The sequence below is a fragment of the Colletotrichum phormii genome (genome assembly GCF_030913505.1).
Source record: "Colletotrichum phormii strain CBS 102054 chromosome Unknown BDP81scaffold_2, whole genome shotgun sequence".
Classification (NCBI taxonomy): Eukaryota; Fungi; Ascomycota; class Sordariomycetes; order Glomerellales; family Glomerellaceae; genus Colletotrichum; species Colletotrichum phormii.
In genome coordinates this window covers 801,856-820,090 of record NW_026851444.1, presented here as the reverse complement: position 1 = coordinate 820,090, position 18,235 = coordinate 801,856, and the positions used below count along the sequence as shown (strand labels likewise).

At 52.9% G+C, this 18,235-nt stretch overlaps 5 protein-coding genes across 5 annotated transcripts; 4 read left to right on the top strand and 1 right to left on the bottom strand.

Annotated features, from left to right (window-relative positions):
- Positions 1 to 695: 695 nt before the first annotated feature.
- On the top strand, positions 696 to 1,404 carry BDP81DRAFT_81499 (uncharacterized protein). Its single transcript, XM_060596324.1, has 2 exons — positions 696 to 784; positions 875 to 1,404. The coding sequence occupies exon 2, from the start codon at positions 910 to 912 to the stop codon at positions 1,231 to 1,233; it is 324 nt and encodes a 107-aa protein (XP_060450375.1). The 5' UTR covers positions 696 to 784; positions 875 to 909; the 3' UTR covers positions 1,234 to 1,404.
- A 954-nt stretch (positions 1,405 to 2,358) lies between these two features.
- On the top strand, positions 2,359 to 4,065 carry BDP81DRAFT_445190 (MOSC domain-containing protein; the record flags this gene model as incomplete). Its single annotated transcript, XM_060591922.1, has 2 exons — positions 2,359 to 2,578; positions 2,645 to 4,065. The coding sequence occupies 2 exons, from the start codon at positions 2,359 to 2,361 to the stop codon at positions 4,063 to 4,065; spliced, it is 1,641 nt and encodes a 546-aa protein (XP_060450374.1).
- Positions 4,066 to 4,506: 441 nt separating this feature from the next.
- BDP81DRAFT_308700 (meiotic recombination protein DMC1) lies at positions 4,507 to 5,448 on the top strand (the record flags this gene model as incomplete). Its single annotated transcript, XM_060583483.1, has 1 exon — positions 4,507 to 5,448. The coding sequence occupies one exon, from the start codon at positions 4,507 to 4,509 to the stop codon at positions 5,446 to 5,448; it is 942 nt and encodes a 313-aa protein (XP_060450373.1).
- A 2,557-nt stretch (positions 5,449 to 8,005) lies between these two features.
- BDP81DRAFT_307603 (uncharacterized protein) lies at positions 8,006 to 10,533 on the top strand (the record flags this gene model as incomplete). Its single annotated transcript, XM_060583376.1, has 5 exons — positions 8,006 to 8,403; positions 8,460 to 8,526; positions 8,584 to 8,776; positions 8,834 to 8,872; positions 8,942 to 10,533. The coding sequence occupies 5 exons, from the start codon at positions 8,006 to 8,008 to the stop codon at positions 10,531 to 10,533; spliced, it is 2,289 nt and encodes a 762-aa protein (XP_060450372.1).
- Positions 10,534 to 10,875: 342 nt separating this feature from the next.
- BDP81DRAFT_415465 (transcription elongation factor SPT6) lies at positions 10,876 to 15,376 on the bottom strand. Its single transcript, XM_060589459.1, has 3 exons — positions 15,234 to 15,376; positions 11,554 to 15,181; positions 10,876 to 11,499 (listed from the first exon to the last, which is right to left on the bottom strand). The coding sequence occupies exons 2-3, from the start codon at positions 15,104 to 15,106 to the stop codon at positions 11,237 to 11,239; spliced, it is 3,816 nt and encodes a 1,271-aa protein (XP_060450371.1). The 5' UTR covers positions 15,107 to 15,181; positions 15,234 to 15,376; the 3' UTR covers positions 10,876 to 11,236.
- Between the last annotated feature and the right edge of the window lie 2,859 nt (positions 15,377 to 18,235).

The window sequence follows — 18,235 nt, the reverse complement described above, 5'->3', positions numbered from 1 at the left end:
GTATGCGGCTCAACAACGAAATCAGGCTCTCCGAGGTCGTCCTTTAATCAAGTTGGACCGTACAGGGGTGGAGAACCATCAAGCCTCGAGGCTAGCATTCCCTTGCTAGCATCTAGTTTACCCCGGTTGCAGTAATAGGTCTGAACCGTACCCAATCAAAGGGCTGCAAGATCCACCCCTGTCGACGAAAGCCAAAGAGCCGCATTTTCTCCTGGCATTCAGCTTCCCCAACTCTAGTCGCACCGGCCGATGAGCCCTTCCATCAACGAAGCCTGGACTACTATGACCTGTGCGGCTCCGCGGCATTGCGGCATTACGGTATTGCGGCTCTGCGACTCTGACAGCACAAGCTGATGTTTTCTCTCAATACTTTCTCCAGTCATCACAACCTAACTACCTCATGTCCTTGTTCGCGATCCTGGTAAGATGTGTCCGCCATGGTCCATCTCTGCTTACACAACGGACTACTTACGTGAGGTCTCTTATTTCTTCTCGATTGTCTTGTTCTGTTTTAGTGGAATGTAATGATTCTCATCTGCATGCCTTACTCACCATTCTCACAGGATCATCGCTACGAGTCGATGAGCTTGAGCCGCATGAGAAAGCTACGAACCCTTGAAAATTACAATTTGCGCCCGTCCATCACCCTGTGCCGCAAGAATTACTAGGCTATCGTCAAAGGAGTGGTCAAACTCGTCATGCCTGGTAATTACGAGGCTGGCTTAGTCGATTACTGTGGCATGAACGCCAATTCTGCGTTGTTGATGATCCACAGTTGTGCGATGTCAGATGCGTCAGTTTCCTTCATCATCATCGTCTCCTTCCCATGATCGCCCGAGCCTTGAAAATATTAGTACGGCTGACCTATCAATAGCGGGAACACCTTTCCGACTGTCGAACACAGTACCTATGTGGCGATACCCTATTCGCCAGGCATTGTCCCACCCACTGGCGTTATCAGGTGATGCCCTCAGGAGCGCAGGTCTTGCAACGGAGGGTGGTACTATCGACTTCTCATGGACCAGCCATGTTACACTAGTGGGTGAATCGTGCCCTCTCTGTGATACTGTTCTACTCGCGGAAGTGCAATATTCGATCGAACTAGCAAGCCGTGTGCAGCGTGACATTAGGGTTCTATTGATGCCCAAAATCTTGGTGCCGACTTGGGCTCGAACACGCCAATCTCTCATTCCCTTGACTGGAGGCTTGAATCGCAACGCGATGGTTGAATAGTCGAAGAAAACCAGTAGCCGTCTGAGTTGTACCATAGCCTCGCGGAACACCATCACATCAACTTTGAGGCCCTCTAGACTCCGATCTTCTTCGAATGATTCATCTTACCAAAGACTGGTAAGATCAAGGACGGCGACTGCTTCGAGCGAATCAGGTCCTTCTCTATTAACGCCATCTCGATCCTGAAGTCAGCCAGATAACTCGAGGGGGTGTGTTTATTTCTGAAAGTGTCACGCGCTACTCCGTACAAATTTGGGAAACAGTAGAACGGAGAATGTTCCTCTGCATATGTTACATCGTTTAGCTTATATCACTGGTAGAGGTTCCCACCAAGTGAAGCGATTCCTAACGCTACTTTTCTACCCCGCGGAACGCCGTCATCGATCTTTCATCCGATTTTGCCTGGCTCGCTGGCAGAGACACGGGCGGTGCTTTTCTGAATCCCCGGCGGACCGACAGCCTTATATTTCGATGAGGTCAAATTCAACGGGGCCTCAGCCAACGTCTTCAGCATTCTATGTACTACCTCGGCCCCAGGAAGTGCAGGGGGTGGTGGTCCGAAGCTGTGGGTAATCCACACTGGGAGTTTGTCTGGCGAATCACAGCATCTGACCACCTTAGTGCTTACGACTGAACTTGGGCTTTGGTGCTGTTACCGAGGAATCCAGACATGCTTGGTATTTGGTCAAGCATCATTTATTATGTCATCCTCCGAGTAAACGAATGATTTGGTTAGATGGGCTAAAGAATGAAATATAATCTCATACTCTATCTGGCCAGTAGATCTCAGCTTCGTCTTTCTTGCAGGGCAGGCTCTATACGTCCGTCCCAAGGTATTTCCCACAGCTGTGGACCAGCAAAGCACCTCTTGCAATATCTTTGTGATGCCGTAGCCATCGATGCTCCGTCGCAAAAGTTCCAAAACTCAACTCCTCTTCAAGGACTCACAAGAAGCGCGCAGCTTTTTACCGTGCGGAGCAAGGTTCCGCACGGCTGCCGGCGCAGCATACGGCAGCAGCATGCCGAATAAGACTTAGCTGCGTAGGATCTTCAATCCAGGTTTGGCAACTTTCCCCTTTCTAGCACACAGAATTTAGTAAAAATTTTCTAAGAAACCCGCCGACTATGAGTCTCACCGAAGAAATCGACCTATGGTCACCTTTCACCAGCGATACCTTGTTGGAGGTTCGCACCAGCGTGATGAAGAAGATGCCCGGACTCGAGGTCACGTCCGGAATCGACAAGGATTTGAGGCATGGTCCCATTTACGTATCGCATCTCGGGCTCGAGGCGGACGAGCATGATCCAACTTTTCATGGTGGACCGGATAAGGCGATTCACGGTTGTGAGTACATCGCGATGCCTGTTTAGGCGTTCTGCCATCATGACGCAGTGCTGAAAGTTTGTCTAGATTGCTCCTCTCATTACTCTGGTTGGAAGGCAGAACATCCAATCGCAGCGGAAAGATTCAGACCGGGAGCTTTTGGCGAAAACTTTGTCACAAGGCACATGAATGAGCGCAACGTATGCATCGGCGATGTCATCGCTGTTGGTGATGAAGTCGTGCTCCAAGTCAGCTTGCCACGACAGCCATGCTACAAGCTCAACCATCGTTTTCAATTGAAGAACTTTGCGCCCACGACATTTAAGTCAAGTAGAACTGGCTGGTACTATCGTGTTCTGAAAGAGGGATCAGTCAAGGCTGGCGACGAAATCAGGCTCGTCGAGCGAAAATGGCCCAAATGGACCATTGAAAGGATCCAGGAGTACCTGCACAGGAACCAGACCGACGCGGCTATGAATGAGGAACTCGCGTCGATTGAGGACATGGGCAAGGAAAGCCGTGGCGCATTCCAACGACGAGTGGCCAAAGCCAAAGCTCAAGTCAAGAGGGAAAAGGGGGACCAGTGGAGAGACTTCAAGATTATCGAAAAGACAAGACAAACCCCCAGAATCTCGTCATTTGTCCTCGAAGCAGTCAACCCGATCGAGAACCCAGAATATCTCAACGAAGGAGCCCACGCAAAGCTCAAACTGCCGAATGGTCTCCTTCGATCATACTCTGTCGTGTCCGGGGATCGCAACAAGTTCGAGCTCGGCATTGCTCTCGAGGATAAGGGCCGTGGAGGATCCCTCTACCTCCACAACTCTACGGCTGTGGGCGACATACTTCAGGTTGGGCGAATGACTGCCGACGTAAAAGTTGCCAGTGCTTCAAGCAATCACGTTTTCATCGTGGGTGGTATTGGCATAACCGCCTTTTTGGTCCTTGCTGAGGCCTACCACGAAGTCCACTTCAATTCTGAGATACACTATGCTGTTCGCTCGGCCGACGACATACCGTTTCGTTCTCGGCTGGATGCTCTTGGGAGCAATGTTCGACTATACGATCGTTCTCAAGGCGAGCGATTGGATATTGGCGAAATCATGAAGACGCTCAAGTGGAACAGCCATGTCTACGTTTGCGGACCTACGCGAATGACTGACGCCGTAAGAATAGCCGCGGAGGAATGCGGCCTCGATGAGGGCGACGTACATTACGAAGCCTTTTCTGCCGCCACGTCGGGAGACCCGTTCGAGGCAGAGATTCTGAATCGGGACGGCAAGATCCTGAAGGTTGGCGAGGAAGAGACGCTGCTGGAAGTACTCAAGCGAGAGATCGGAGGCGATGTGGAGAGTAGCTGTGAAGTCGGCAACTGTGGGACTTGCAAGGTTACACTCAAGAGCGGTCGAGTTGATCACAGAGGCACAGCTCTGTCTACTGACGACAAACTTGAGTCAATGCTAAGTTGCGTGAGTCGTGGTATTGGAAGGATAGCCATCGAGATTTGATAATACACTAGTATGAACCCGCTTTTTGCTGGATTACTTCCAGATATTTGGCTTTACTTTGATCACCTCAATCCCTAGATATGATCAATTCCTATCAGACACTTGGTAGTGATTAAGCGAGAGCGTTCTATGTCATCGCGCTCTCGTTGCTTTGGAGATTAAGCATGTAGGAATTCGACCAGGTAGCTCCCTACATAAGCCAAGCGGAGGATCCGCCCACCGAGCTCGGTGTATTCATCCTCACCGACGATAAGCAGAGTGGGGTGTGGCACGCGGGCCGCTTCGTGGAGTCAGACCAATGAGATGGTTTTCTGATAACGATTGAAGACCCACCTTGACTTTTTTCTCAGGTTGACTTCGATACGACAAGAATTCTGGCTGGTGAATCTTACTTCTACAGGACGACAACATTCCTGCGCGTTGAGCCGAATTCCCGCCAACATGTCAACCGCCGAGTCCCAAGGAGATGGCTTCATCGTTTTGCCAGTGAAGCTTCCAGCTCTTCCCTCGTGCCCCATCACCGCTCTTCACGAGATTCGCGTTCGACGAAATGCGCCCAAGATCCCGACCGAGATCGATGATCGAAGTCTCTTCCTCAAGAACGTCCCCGTAGACAGCACCGAAGCTCATTTTCGCCAAGTATTCAACGCACTCGTCGGTCCCGGTCGTTTCGAGGGCATTGCTTTTGAGGATGATCGGAAGAATGCCGCAGCTGTCGACCCAGTCAACGCTGCGAAGATCATGGGTCTGGGCAAGAAACGCAAGCGCGGCGAACAGGAAGCAGAGGAGAGAGCCAGGGAGGAAGAAATTGCACGACTTCCCGAGACTTGGACGAGGAGACTGCGGAAAAGCGGTAGCAGCGCCATCGTTCTTTTCGCCGATGAGAAGAGCGTCGAGCTCGTGCTCAAGGCTATAAAGAAAGCGAACAAGACGACGAAGTTCCCTGTCTGGGGACAAGGTGTTTCCGAAGATGAGCCCGAGCTTGGATCCGAATGGGTCTCTGCACACATCCAGCTGTCCCGCTGTGACAAGGCGGCAACGCAGAAGTCGGTCCACGCCTTCTTCAACGTTTTCAACCGCAAGGAGAAGGAAGCGGCGGAGATGGCCAAGAGGTTGCGCAACGAGCCAGATGAGGACGGCTTCGTCACAGTTGTCCGCGGTGGACGTGTCGCTCCGGCCAACAAGAACGAGGCCGAGGAAGCCCGACAGAAGATGGTTGACAGGGCCTCGAAGAAGAAGGACGAGACCACGGACTTCTACCGCTTCCAGCTGCGCGAGCGTCGCAAGGCTGAACAGGCAGCTATGCTGAAGAGATTCGACGAGGACAAGAAGAAGGTTGATGCTATGAAGGAGAAGCGCGGCAAGTTCAGGCCCGAAACATGATTCCACAGAGGAACTTTCCAACACATCAAATAAGATACCCATGTACACAACATCCCTTTCAGTGTAAGTGGTTTCTTCTCTTACTCAATTGTCTTTTCCTTTACATGATGACGCACGCGGGGCCAGCGAAGCACCTTTAGGCGAAGGGGTTGTCCCAGAGCCAGTGGTGTAATGCCGACAAACACCGCGTTATACATATCTTCTCAACTTGTCTGACATTCCAATTGGGATTTTCTTCTTTTTTTCGACTGGTATCTCTTGGAAAACCAAAGACTTACGCAATGCTAGACTACCAGATTTAGAGAGCAGACAGGAAGGCTCCTATGACAGCAAATGACCTGGTGTGGTGGTCATAGAACTATGTCCGAGGGGACAGGATGTCTCTTCCGCCGAGGAGGTCTTCCATCCACCTCCACGCCTTTTCGCTCGGGAGTGAGCGAGGTCGAGTGGACAGAAGGAGAAAACCTGTACCCAGTCGAGTCGGAAAATAGAACCGCCACGGCACAGATAGTGACGGGCTGGTCTGATTTAGGCGACGGCCACGCCGCTCAGCGTTCACGGCAGAACAATTCAAAACCACGTGTGTGGCAAGTCGATGCCTCCCAGTCATGGTCTTCTCTCCGAGCACGTTTCCTGCAATTCTAGACCGAGTAGCACGGTGTTGTTTACAGGTTCTGGACACCCATCGCTTGATTAAACACTCCTCTGCGTAGCGCACGGCGTCGATATTCTCTTCGACCCTACTCCTATTTAGGCCTTCAGATTATTTTACTTGCTTGCCCCTGTGGCCTTCTGCCTATTCCCACCTCGTCTTGGTTTCAGTTCCGGCACGATGTTTTAGCGCTAGAGCTGGGGTATCACACTTCTCAACTGGTTCTAGTGGAAGAGTGCTCGATGCGCCAGTGTTCGGCTACCACATGGCTGGTTCTCATGAATCGCAACGAACGGGTGAACTAGACGAGAAAATTTGAATCCTGGGGGCCACCAAGGTTCCGGTTCCAAAATGCGCACATTATCCACCACTCTCTCGCAACCGCTTCCCGGTGACCGACAAAAGATCCATTTCATGCATATCTGCCTACTCTGCGCCGCACGTCGACGTCTGTTTCATTGAAAGATGCTGGTACAATGCGGGTTTCCGGCTAACTCGCCGACTTCACCTACCAGGGCTTAAATGATGCTGACTGCCTCGGCGTTTGTGTCTAATTTGGCACAGATCAAAGTAGGAAAAACAGCCCCGCAAACACTCACGACTTCATCGTGGGGCATCACTCTGAAGCCTCCCATGATGTTTACATCTCCCACATTGCCACTGTTGAGCACCGAGACCCTACCAAGCATTGGCATACTTGCGCACCGATCATTATCGTCTTCAGCTACATCCGAGAATAGCATCGCACTCGAGGATGGTATTTCCATCTTCGCCTGAAGTTGGGTCTAGCGTGGGAAACAGAATCCTGCCGCTCGTCACACGGACTTTGACGCGATGGGCAGCGAATGCTAACTAAAGGATTCATGACATGCAAGAACCACACAAGATTGAGCAGACGACTCATGATCTGGTAGGTAACAACGTATCCGTACCGCGCCGCAGTCTGCTTTTATGAGAGCATAATGCACGGTACTTTGAGAATAAGAGTAACACCTTGTTTTCTCTCACGATTGTGTGAGGGCGTACCTGCAGCTTATCCCACCCACGTCGTTTACAACCCGAAAGAGCGGCTGCATCAAGTCGAGGGGAGTTGGGGATAGCCCAATTAGCCGCAAAAGCCACCAAGTCCAGCCGCACCTCGCTCCTCACGGCCGGTACCAGGCAACAATAGTTGCCAACCAACATCCCCTTTGAGTTAGTCTATCGGCCGATATAAGTCGCGAGACTAACACCATATCCGCATCGCTCGACGCCCCCGTGGCACCCATCGCGGGATCCCCCCAATCACTGTCAATCTTTGCCATTTCTGTAATTTCCTATGCCCCTTTCCCGCACCTGATTCGGCGTAGTCAAGGTAGACTCTGCGGCTGGTGCCCGGACCTCACGATGCTTGGCTCCGGCAGCCATCATCGGAGTCGTGTAAGTCGTGTATACGCAGCAGGTAGTGTGAAGAGGACTTCCTTTGCAGCCCTCCTTACTCTTCCGGGACACACAGACTACAATGGCGAATAGTCCAGCACGACCAGACAGGCCATCCAAGAGTCTGTTCGGCGGGCCCTAAAGGAGGATGTTTCCAAGATGGGAACCTCGCTTAGCCCTTCAAGGACGTCTAGCCCGCGATGCCGCTGTGCCTCTGGCCGTGTAAGTGGCCTGCGTACCAGCGGCACGGGACAGCTGCTCGAGCATTCATAATGGAATGGCAGGACATCTTAAGCGGCACCTCGTCCGCCTAATATGAGCTCCGTCCCGTTCACCTCACGCATCAAATCCGCCAACCGCCGTGTCGTCCAGCACCTCCTAGAGCAGCCCTGCTCGTCCAACGACGTATCTCACGTCAAGCCATTCGTTAATTCTCTATACATACTATACCAAGTCTCTCTTTTGGATAATTATAATACAGCCATAATGGCACCTTCACTCTTTACCCTAGGCACGGCTGCCCTGGCCTTAGCCGGTGACGTTGTCGCCAAACAGTTCGTTCTCGATGACACATACGACTCCACGAACTTCTTCGACAAGTTTGACTTTTTCGAGAGCAAGTATAACACGGGCGATTACAATGACGTCGATCTCACTTCGGGCTACATCAACTACCGCACCCGTGTCGACGCCCAGAAGCTGGGTCTCATCAGCAACGCCGGCGGCGAGGTCTACGTGGGCCCCGATGCCCACAACATCACCGAGTTCTCCGGTGTTGGTCGTTCAAGTGTGAGGCTTGAGAGCAAGGCCATTTACAACAAACATCTCATGGTCGCCCGCTTTTCTCATCTTCCTAAGCCTGTCTGCGGTGCCTGGCCCGCCTTGTGAGTTCTCTTCCCAGGTGGGATCGTCTAGTTCTCACAGACTAACGCTGTTGAAGTTGGTCATACGGTTCTCCCTGGCCCAAGAACGGCGAGCTTGACTTCTTCGAGGGCTGGAACAACGCGGTAAGGATATAGTCTGCAGGTTACAATCTTAAAAGCTTTGCTGAACAACTATGACAGGCTGCCAACAAGCCTGCTGCCCATACCTACCTCACATCCGAACAGGGCCAGTGTATTATCAGTGAGACTGGTCAGACGGCCAAGGTCAACACGGTTAACTGTGATCAGCAGGCTCCCGGCCAATACACCAACGAGGGGTGTACCACTACAGCTACCTCTGCTGACCCTTGGGGCTCCTCTGATGGCGGTATCTGTAAGTGAAACCAGCAGCTTTGTCTCGGGATACCTCCAGCTAACTCTTCAACTATAGATGCTGTTGAGTGGACAGACGACTACATCAAGTTCTTCGGTAAGGAGCCTTCCAACTCCTAATCAAAATGATGAACTACACTGGACAGACGTCTAACATCACATCTAGCCTGGACCCATTCCGCAGCGCCCAAGAACATCGGCTCCGACTCGCCCGATACCTCCTCCTGGGGAACTCCCTCTATGCTCATCGCCAACGACAAGTGCAACATCAACAGCCACTTTGCCGACCAAAGACTCGTTCTGAACATTGACTTCTGCGGTGTCCTCGCAGGCAACGAGTACATCTGGAAGGACCAGTGCGCTGCGTCCACCGGCCACGCTGTCTGCTCGTCGTATGTCGCGGCGAACCCCGGTGCCTACAAGGACACCTACTTCAAGATCAAGGACATTCGTGTGTTCAAGGAGGGCAGCAAGGCTGTGACGACTTCCTCGTCTGCTTCGTCTACCTCTACCTCGACTTCCACCTCGACATCTTCCACAACATCGTCTGCCTCCACGTCATCCGCTTCGACGTCGTCTGTGTTCACGTCGACTACGATCTCCACCTCGGCATCTGCCTCTGCGTCCACCTCAACCTCAACGAGTGCCTCCATCTCTGCTTCCGCGAGCGGCTCAGTCACGGCAAAGGACACGTCTGTCAGCACCTCTGACTCCAAGACCGCCTCTGGCACCGCATCTGCGACTGCCTCTGGAACTGCCTCTGGATCGGCTTCTGGATCTGGATCTACTTCAGTCTCAGCTTCAGCATCTGCCTCCGGATCCGGCTCCAAGTCCGCCTCCGCCTCCATGACTCCTACTGGCCCGATCACCACAAGCGCCACTGGTACCAAGTCAGCCACCGCCAGCGCATCCGGCTCCATCTCCATCAAGTCCAACAGCATGACCGAAGAGGATGTCTGCACCGAGAGCGATGCCATCACCACTAAGACCGGCGTCACCAGCAAACAGACCCAGGCGGCTTCGACAACGACTCCCCCCGTCGAGCTCACGACCTCGACAGTCTACACCACAAAGGTTTCTACCATCACCGCGTGCCCAGCCCGCCTGGGCAAGGTCACGACGCAGACCATTGCCTTGTACACCACGGTCTGCCCCGTATCGTCTGTCCCTGCTACCAAGCCCACCGAGCCGGTCAAGGGCAACGACAAGCCCAATGACAAGGCCAGCCCTGGCCCTGGCCCTGCCCCTGGCGTCTCGACCACTACCTTCACCACCGTCTACACGATCACCAAGTGCCCACCCTCCGTCACAAACTGCCCCGTCGGCAGCGTCACCACCAAGGTCGTCACCACCTCTATTCCCTCCGCCGGCACCTCCGTGCCCATCGTAACCAAGGTCGTCCCTACGGCCCCCTCGGGCCCCAACTCCGCCCCCGGCGTACCCAATACCCTCTCCTCGGTCTCCCCCTCCGGCGTTCCCCTCAAGCCCAGTGCCCCCGGTGGTAATAACTACGGCTCCGGCAAGGGCAACGGCACTGTCCCCAAGCCTCCTCCCGGCTTCAACGCCACCATCCCGGCGACCAAGCCCACCACTCTCACCGCCTCCAAGCCCTCAGGAACGGCCCCGGGTGCTTCGACAACGGGCTGTTCCGGCGCCAGCTGCCCTACCAAGCCGGCTGTCGTCGTCAATGCGGCCGTCCAGGCGGGTGCCAGCTTTTTGCTGATGGCCATTGGTGCCCTCGCTGTCCTGGCTTTGTAAGTGGATGCAAGGCTACAATACTCTTTTGATAGTGCAGATGTTAAAACAATGTTTAATGCATGTTGAGGTACATGTAATTTGGTACAAAGAGATCGATCATAATCATGCTCTTTCCTTCTGTCAATATCAGTATATGATCAGTACATCAACTTAGACTTAGAGATGTATAAAATCTAAATGCCCGGCTGTAATACAACTCTTTATTGAAAAGCATCAAGCTTCATGGCGTGCACCGAGACTTCACCCCCAAGACTAGTTCCCAAAGAACTTTGTTTAGGCACCTTAGGGTTAGCATTTCAGGGGCAGCGTGTGAGAATCCCAGGATAGAGCGGAGTGATGACTGTTGTCGTTGAGAACTTCCAATTTTTGTCTACTGGCTTTTTGACCTTCGAGGGTCTTTTTTACTAATCTACATGAATGATGATGATGCGTGATACCCCCGTTCGCTTCCGTGAAACCCCCCAAACCGATTCCAGGGAACCGAGGAGTTCCCAAATAAGACAATTCCACGCACTACTTCACTGCGGCACAGCCTCTGTCCCGCCGCCCGCACAACTGAGGTGATCTTTTTCTTCTTCATCATTATCAAGTGTGGTCCATTCTTGTCATCCCGCTCTCAATAGCAGCCTCCAAGCGACGAACTAGCTGTGACGTAGTCTCGATACACAGGGGCGGAAGGCCTTGTGCCATGGGCAGAAGGACCCTATCTGCCACTGCCTTTCTGCATCTTGGTGATTTCGGTCTGGTAACGGATCTTGAAGCCGTTACACAGCGCTCTCATGTCGGGGTAGGCCTGCTTCAGTAACTCAAAGCCGCCCGGAATAACACGGACAGGCCATGAGTTGACACGCGATCCACGACTCGCCTTGAAGCACAGCCAGAAGTAGCCGGGGTGCTTGGGATCGATGCAGAAAGCATAAGCGGACCGGTTGGGGTTGGCATCGATGTATGTGGTGAGCCATTTCTCTGCGTCGCATGGTTAGCTTTGCTCACTTGATAGAAGATTCCGGAAGCACATACCGAGATCCGTCTTGGACCGCTTTTCGAACTTCTCATGCTGCATCATCTCATCCACCTTTCGAGACATAGCCTCAATGTGTTCGTGGATCAACTCATCAAGATCCTTGTAGGTGAACTTGCCACCCACTCTGAGAAGCTTGCCGACAGAGAATTCCGTCTCCTTTTGCAGCTCAAGCACATCGACATGTTGAAAGACACCATCGGCAACCTTCCAGGTGATAGCCAGATGGTCGTTACCTTTTGAGGAGGGTCGGATGATGACCTCTCCGGCGGCTTGGGTACCAAGCCATTGCTCGGCTTCCAATCCGTTGAACGGCTTGAAAAGCGGGTGCTTGATGACTCTTTGGGTGCGTCCGGTAGTCTTGTCTTTCTCGCGAAGTTCTTCCTTATCGGCTGCCTCTAGTCTCTCGTCCCACTGTCCATGACCGTGGTACAATTGACGCTTGTACGGGCGCTTGACTTCGGCCTCCCTTGCAGAAAGCTTGGCCAAGAAGTCCTTGTAGTTTACCTCAAGAACCTTGGCTTGCACCGTCTGTCCGGTCGTCAGGATACCTCTGACGCGAACACCATCAGGGCCATCATGTGACTCAATGCGGCCCTCTATACCGCAGTCAAGCTTCACAATGGCGAAGTCGTCCTTCACTACTCGGATGTTGACGGGGATGATCATGCCCTGAGCGAGGGTGTCCTTGGTCTCTCCAGTGAACATGGTGAAGATTTCGTTCGGGCCGAGGCTTGAGAAGTTTCTGCGCAACTCTTCGTAGGGGGCTTGAAGCTCAGCCCGAATCGTCTCAAGCGTAGCGCGCTTCCTCTGGCTGTAATTGCGCTCGAGTTGCTCTGCATACTCCTCGAGGATAAGCTCATTGACCTTCTCTTGTTCATCCTCCTTGAAGAGTTTCCGGACAATAGCACCAGGTCCATTGTGATCCGTCTCTGCCTTGACGTCCTCTTCATCAAGTTCAAGGGCGTCGGCTGCCATCTTGCGACCCAGCTCGTAGTCCTCTGGGTGAACACGGGTGTTGTCAAGGGGGTCTGAGGTGGGGTTGGTTGCATCGTAGTCGATGAAGAGGAAACTGGCGCAGTTGTTCCAAACTCTTGGGCCCACGACTGGCAGCTTGCCACTGTCGGGGTCGCCAACCAGCTCATCTCTGCTGCCGACGGCTCCTCCGTTCGCGTTGATAGCTTTGATGACGCTTGTAGCCTTTCGGGGACCAAGACCGGCGACATAAGGCAGGAGATTTGCTGTGTAAGAATCGCCCACAGCCTCGTTGATGTTGACACCACACAGATTAACCATGTCGACCATTGCTGACTCAAGGTGCTTGAGAAGCTTCTCTTGGGGTAGCAGATTTTGACAAGGATGGAAAGCTAGCGATGCAATGTCTTTGCCAAGAGCCGCATACTCTTTGAGGGGGTTTTGCATGTAGTGCGCCAAAGCGATGCAGTATCTCGTAAGGGAACTGAGAGTAGGGTGCTCAGCAACTGCTCGGGGGCTGTCCTTGTAGAGACGAGCAACCTCGTCATTCACCACAATGACTTCGAGGGGCTCAGTGCGGTACTCTCCAAGCTCGGGGTCATCAAACTCGGGCCCCATCAAGCCCTTTTCGCTGATGAGACTTTCCAAGTCCCTCACAAGCCTCTGGGTATCTGCAGACCATCCGCTAATACCGATAGCATCCGGGCGACGCCTGTTGACGATCTCGACGAACTCTTCGCGAGCTCGCTCATCACGAGCTAGATTGCCCAATTTGCCCTGCTCAATGACCCGACCATCTTCTTCGACGGAAGCCCAGAGTGTGGGGTCGCGAGCTGGATCGGCCATGCCGTTGGACAGAGTGATGATCCGGGGCAGTGTGCCAAGAATCATACCCTTGGGCTTGTATGGTGCTTGGTCGAGCCTCTTTGAGTATTCTTCGCGGCAGGCTTTTAGGACTTCTTCTTGGCATGCAGTTCGAAGAGACTCCTTGACGCCCTTGGCAATGATCTTTGAAAGACGGGGAACAATGAGATCGAGGACCTTCTGACGTTCATCATTCCATCGATCGGCAAGTTCACTGTAGTTGTCTGAAATGAATTCTTGGCGCAATGAACGTTTGAAGCCCTCGTCGTTCTCCAGTGTCAGCTTCACCTCGATGAGACCCTCTTCCTCAGCCTTCATCATCTTGAGGTACAGATCTGGCTGTCGAGCAACGTCGGCAATTGTCTGGTTGATGAGGTATTTGACCTCGTAGAATGGGTGTGAATCGTCGATCTTCTTCAAACCCTTCTCTGTCCGGCGACAGCTGATTTCACCCATTTGGTAGAAGTTGACTCTGAAGTGCTTCCGCATACGAGGGTTGACGAACAGCTCCTCTGCGTACATTTGACGAGCAGCGTACATCACCGTATCACCGGTTTGGAATTCTTCATCCGTAAGAGAGTCGGCGAGGTCGTCCGGAAGCTGACTGTCGTCGTCGGCCCAAACCTTGTTACCCTCGCGAAGTGTATTTTGGGCGAACCGATCCGGAGTGATACCGTAGGCACGGACGAAGCCGATAGCCTTGCTCCTCCTGACTCTGTCAACAAGATTTGATTTGGAGCCTGGGCGCTTCATTTGATTGCCATTGCCGTTCATGAAAGACAGGTCCTTGAGCTCGGTGGTGTATTGGAAATGGAGGTAGTCCTGCAGATCTTGTAGTTCTTCCATGGTCGCAGCTTGGGGAATCATGTCCTCGAGCACATCATCCTTGATGCTAGCAGCAGATTTGAGGCTCTCAAGCGTTTTTTCGAGGGCGTTCCGCTTTTCGATCAGTGAACGGAATTTGATATCGAGCTCCAGAATTCGCCACAAGTCGTCCTGAGTAAGAAGCTTGTCTGCGCTGACGATCCATTCAGGGGCATCGGGGTCGTCGCGACGGTCGGGGTTTTTGGTCTTCTTGGCGTGGATCAAGTAATCCTTGCGATGCTGAAAGACGTACGGGACCTCAACGTCGTCAACGACAAAGAACTCGAGGACCTTGCCGATAGCCTTGGTGAAGGGTCCGTGTAGTTCGGACTGGAGCAGCTTTTTGGGCCACATCAAACCCGCGATCCACCGGGCCTCTTCCTTGAACTGCTCAGCGCTAATTTGCAAGTGTTTGAAGGGCTTTCGGTCCAGTTGGAATCTTTCAGGCTCATCTGTGAATCGGATCTGGTTGTCCTCGTCGGTCAAAAGCTTCTCCTTCAACTGTGAAGGCTCAAACACGTCCTTCAGCTCAATGACCTGCTCTTCGCGTTCGCGGTCTTCCTGCTCTTCTTCCAATTGAAGAGCCCATTCGTAATCCTCGCCGTTGCCGAAGATTGCTTCCATGTCCTCCAGGGCGTCTTTGTCGAGGCCGGAGGTATCAACAACACCTCCAACCCCTCTGTCGCGGGGCCGGGCGACTTCGGCATCTTCTTGCTGGCGCGCTCGTTCGTCCTCATCCTCCGGATAGTCCTCTTCGATGAAGTCTTCGAACTCGTCGGCCTGGGGGCGGTAGTTCGATCGGCCGTAGGGTCTTTGGTCGTTGGCTTCCTCGTCGTCATCCGAGAACATGTCCTCTAAGCCGCGTCGCTCGGGGCCACGGTCATCCTCGTCCCGATGACCTCGTTTAAGACGCTTGAATTTCGGCTACAGGCACGTTAGCACAATTGTTAGCGATGATCCATGGTGGGCATCATACCTGTGTTGGTGCTCTGCGCTCGATTTGTTCCCCAATGAGTTCCAAGTCATCCTCGTCCAGACGCTCTTCTTCTTCCTTGTCGCGATGCTCTCGCTTCCGCTTTCGCTCGTGAGCATCTTCGTCCTCGCCTTCTTCTTCTTCCTCATCTTCGTCGACAATGAATCCTTCGCGAATCTGAGGGGAAGAAATAATTAGTGGTCATCAAGGTAATTTGAATGCCAATCGCCTACCTTGCGCGCTTCCTCCTCATCTTCATCGTCCTCTTCCTCTTCAGAGGAGTCCTCAGGGGCCGCGTTTCTCCTGCGCGCGGATCTAGGGTCGGCATCCTCATCCACAGACCCCTCATCGTCGTCATCGAGCTCGGCCTCGCCGTCAACGAAGTCACGCATTGAGGCGCTCATCTTGAAGTCGCCTAAGATCGAGGTCGCAGCGCGTGGTGAAAGTGAGGCCTTCGTCGGTGGATGATATTTGGCAGGCGCGTTGCGATCGCTGGGGAGGCTTCGCTCAGGCTCAAAGTTTTGATGAAGAAGGAGATACCGCGCCCGAATTAATGAGTCGATGTCGAGATGGGGTCGCTAAAATTCGGAGGAAAGAACGAGAGCAATAATTCAAGGAAGGCGTCCTTGACCAGGCAATTTTCATTTGCCTCTGCAGCACGCCTGCACTTGGAATAATTGAAAGCTTGGACCTCCAATGGCTTTCTGTCCCCAGCGCGCCTCGTTCGCCGACCCGACTTTCAGCCTCGGACCCGGAAGGTCCACTGTGGCTGGTGACAGTTCTTCCGGCTTCCGGGCAAAATGGTCTATCTTATCGGTTTATCCGATAAGCGTCCCTGCAAGCCACTTGTGATACCACGTGCAAGTGATTCTGCATCCCCTGCTCGCTGAAGTGAATCTCAGATTTCCGAAGACTAGCTACCCTAGGCCGATTTATCCACATCCCGCTACTCCAAGTCGTCGTTCATGACGCTATGTACCGAATATGGTCTCATTAAGAAGAGTCACTGCGTCAACTTGAGTATCCTTCAGAGAATCATGAAGTTTTCAGCGACAATTCCTTGAGACAGCGGCTGGCTCATGTGTTTCGCTTGACCACTAAGAGTTCTCTTGCAATGATAGATACTAGGTTTAGACAGCAACTTGTTTTGGCCTTTGAGCGTTTAGCTAACCGGCTCAAAACCATTGGCTTGCCTACGGATAGCGCAATCCTACTCATTCTAGCTGTCACTTTTCGAATGCACAAAAACCCAGTCGGTTGCTAATTGTGCGGGAGCAGAAGTCACGCAAAGAATCTGTCAACCCTAGGTGATATTACATCCATGATACTGTTTCGACTTCACAGTTAGCACGAGCAGCATAACATGAAATCGAGAAGGAGCATCCTTCTAAGAGTGTCCGGCTTTGTCTGTCAACATGATACAGACGTTGGCGCCGCAGGGAAGCGCATTTTGCAGCCAACGACAAATTAGCAAGCCATGAACCCATCATGCAGCATTTCATGGCACATTTCCGCGCTTGGGCAGCCATCAGGAGCCTGTCGGAAAGCTGGCAAGACCAGACACACAGACATTCGAGTCTTGTTGGTTGGTGTGGGAGGGGCAATGAGGGCGGGCGGCAAGACACTGAGACACCAGGCCGTTTTGTGACTCAAGGCCCTGGTACAGAACAAAGTGGGATTTCTTCATTGCCTCACCATCGTTGGCTCGAGTTGCCTCATCACACCCAGCGTGGCAGCCCACCGGCTTACATGAAGTGTCCAGGCGATACCCAACCCCTGTCGTGGACTTGAGTGATGAGTTGAAAGGGTGACGGAGGCGGCGACGTAATTGGACTTGACTGCTGCCTTAAGGGTGAAGGGAGAAATTATGGGCGATTATTGGGATACTCTGAGGAACGGATGGGAGCAGATAAATTTGGACGGGAGAAGGAGGCAGCTGTCTTTGATTGACGTGTAGATCTGCACTCCCGTACTGCTTGTTTTTTTCCTCCGTTGTCTTTGCCATGTTGTAGCGACGGTTTGAGACCAACGGGGTCAAATGCAGACGGGTATAGCGGCAGGCCACAGAATAGTCCTCTTCAAGTCTTAGTCGACTTTTGTCTGTTTGGCTGGCTCGCTGACAACCTGAGATATTGACGGCAAGCTGAAGCCTGAAGGAAAGGATAGCCGTCGGTCCCCGGCTCGTATGCACAGAGTAGATCGAGGTGGACTCTGGGCTTTTGAGTCTGTGCTTGAGAAGAAGAATCACGGATCCGATATCTTACGTTGAGTTGAGTGACCATGAGGTAAAATAGGAGGTCCTTCCCTGGACGGCCCAGTCCAGAGACCCCTCAGTCGCCAACCCAGGGGTGTCGATGGCTCCACGGAACTGCAAGGTCCCCTAGAGGATTCAGACGTTTTGCTGCTACTATAGCTCTAAAACGTGCGTCAAGTCACCTCTATCCCGTACTCCGGAGCTGGGTCTCGACGTCTCTAAAACACTGGCCCGGGCTAGTGCTGGGCTGTGGCCCGTTTGGGGTCCTCTTGTTGTTCTCCGTCGCTGACCCCAGACACTCTGCATCTGACCTTAGCTACCTTACCTTAAGGTACTCCGTACGCGTTGGGATCTTTGGGTACCTAGCTTTACTAGTGTAAATACTAGTAGGGAGAAGTAGCTTTGTTCGGGTACAATATCGTAGACGGGGCGCTTTTGTATCGTATCCGCCGTTGTCGCAGAGAAAGAAACAGCGAACTGCAACACTAGGGAACCGCGAAGCCGACGAACCAAGCAACCAAAGAGACAGACGTCCAGTCTCGACTCGAGGAGGCAGAAACTGTGTAAGGTAGCGTAGCGTCGGCTGGCCAGCAAGGAAACCAGTGGAAACGACACAAGCGACCAAAGCTGCCCTGACGGACCGAGACCAAGGTGGGAAAGGCTAGGAAGACATACGAGTAACTACTGGCCATCGCTCTCGCTACTGGAGCGTGGATTAGAACCTGGAGGGGGATGCCGCCCCCGGTTGACC

Excerpts from the sequence above, each read along its gene's own strand:
- BDP81DRAFT_415465 (XM_060589459.1), bottom strand. The coding sequence starts at position 15,106 with ATGTTCTCGGATGACGACGAGGAAGCCAACGACCAAAGACCCTACGGC. Across the intron at positions 11,500-11,553 it reads GCGGTCCAAGACGGATCTCG|AGAAATGGCTCACCACATAC; the intron begins GTATGTGCTTCC and ends CATGCGACGCAG.
- BDP81DRAFT_81499 (XM_060596324.1), top strand. The coding sequence starts at position 910 with ATGTGGCGATACCCTATTCGCCAGGCATTGTCCCACCCACTGGCGTTA.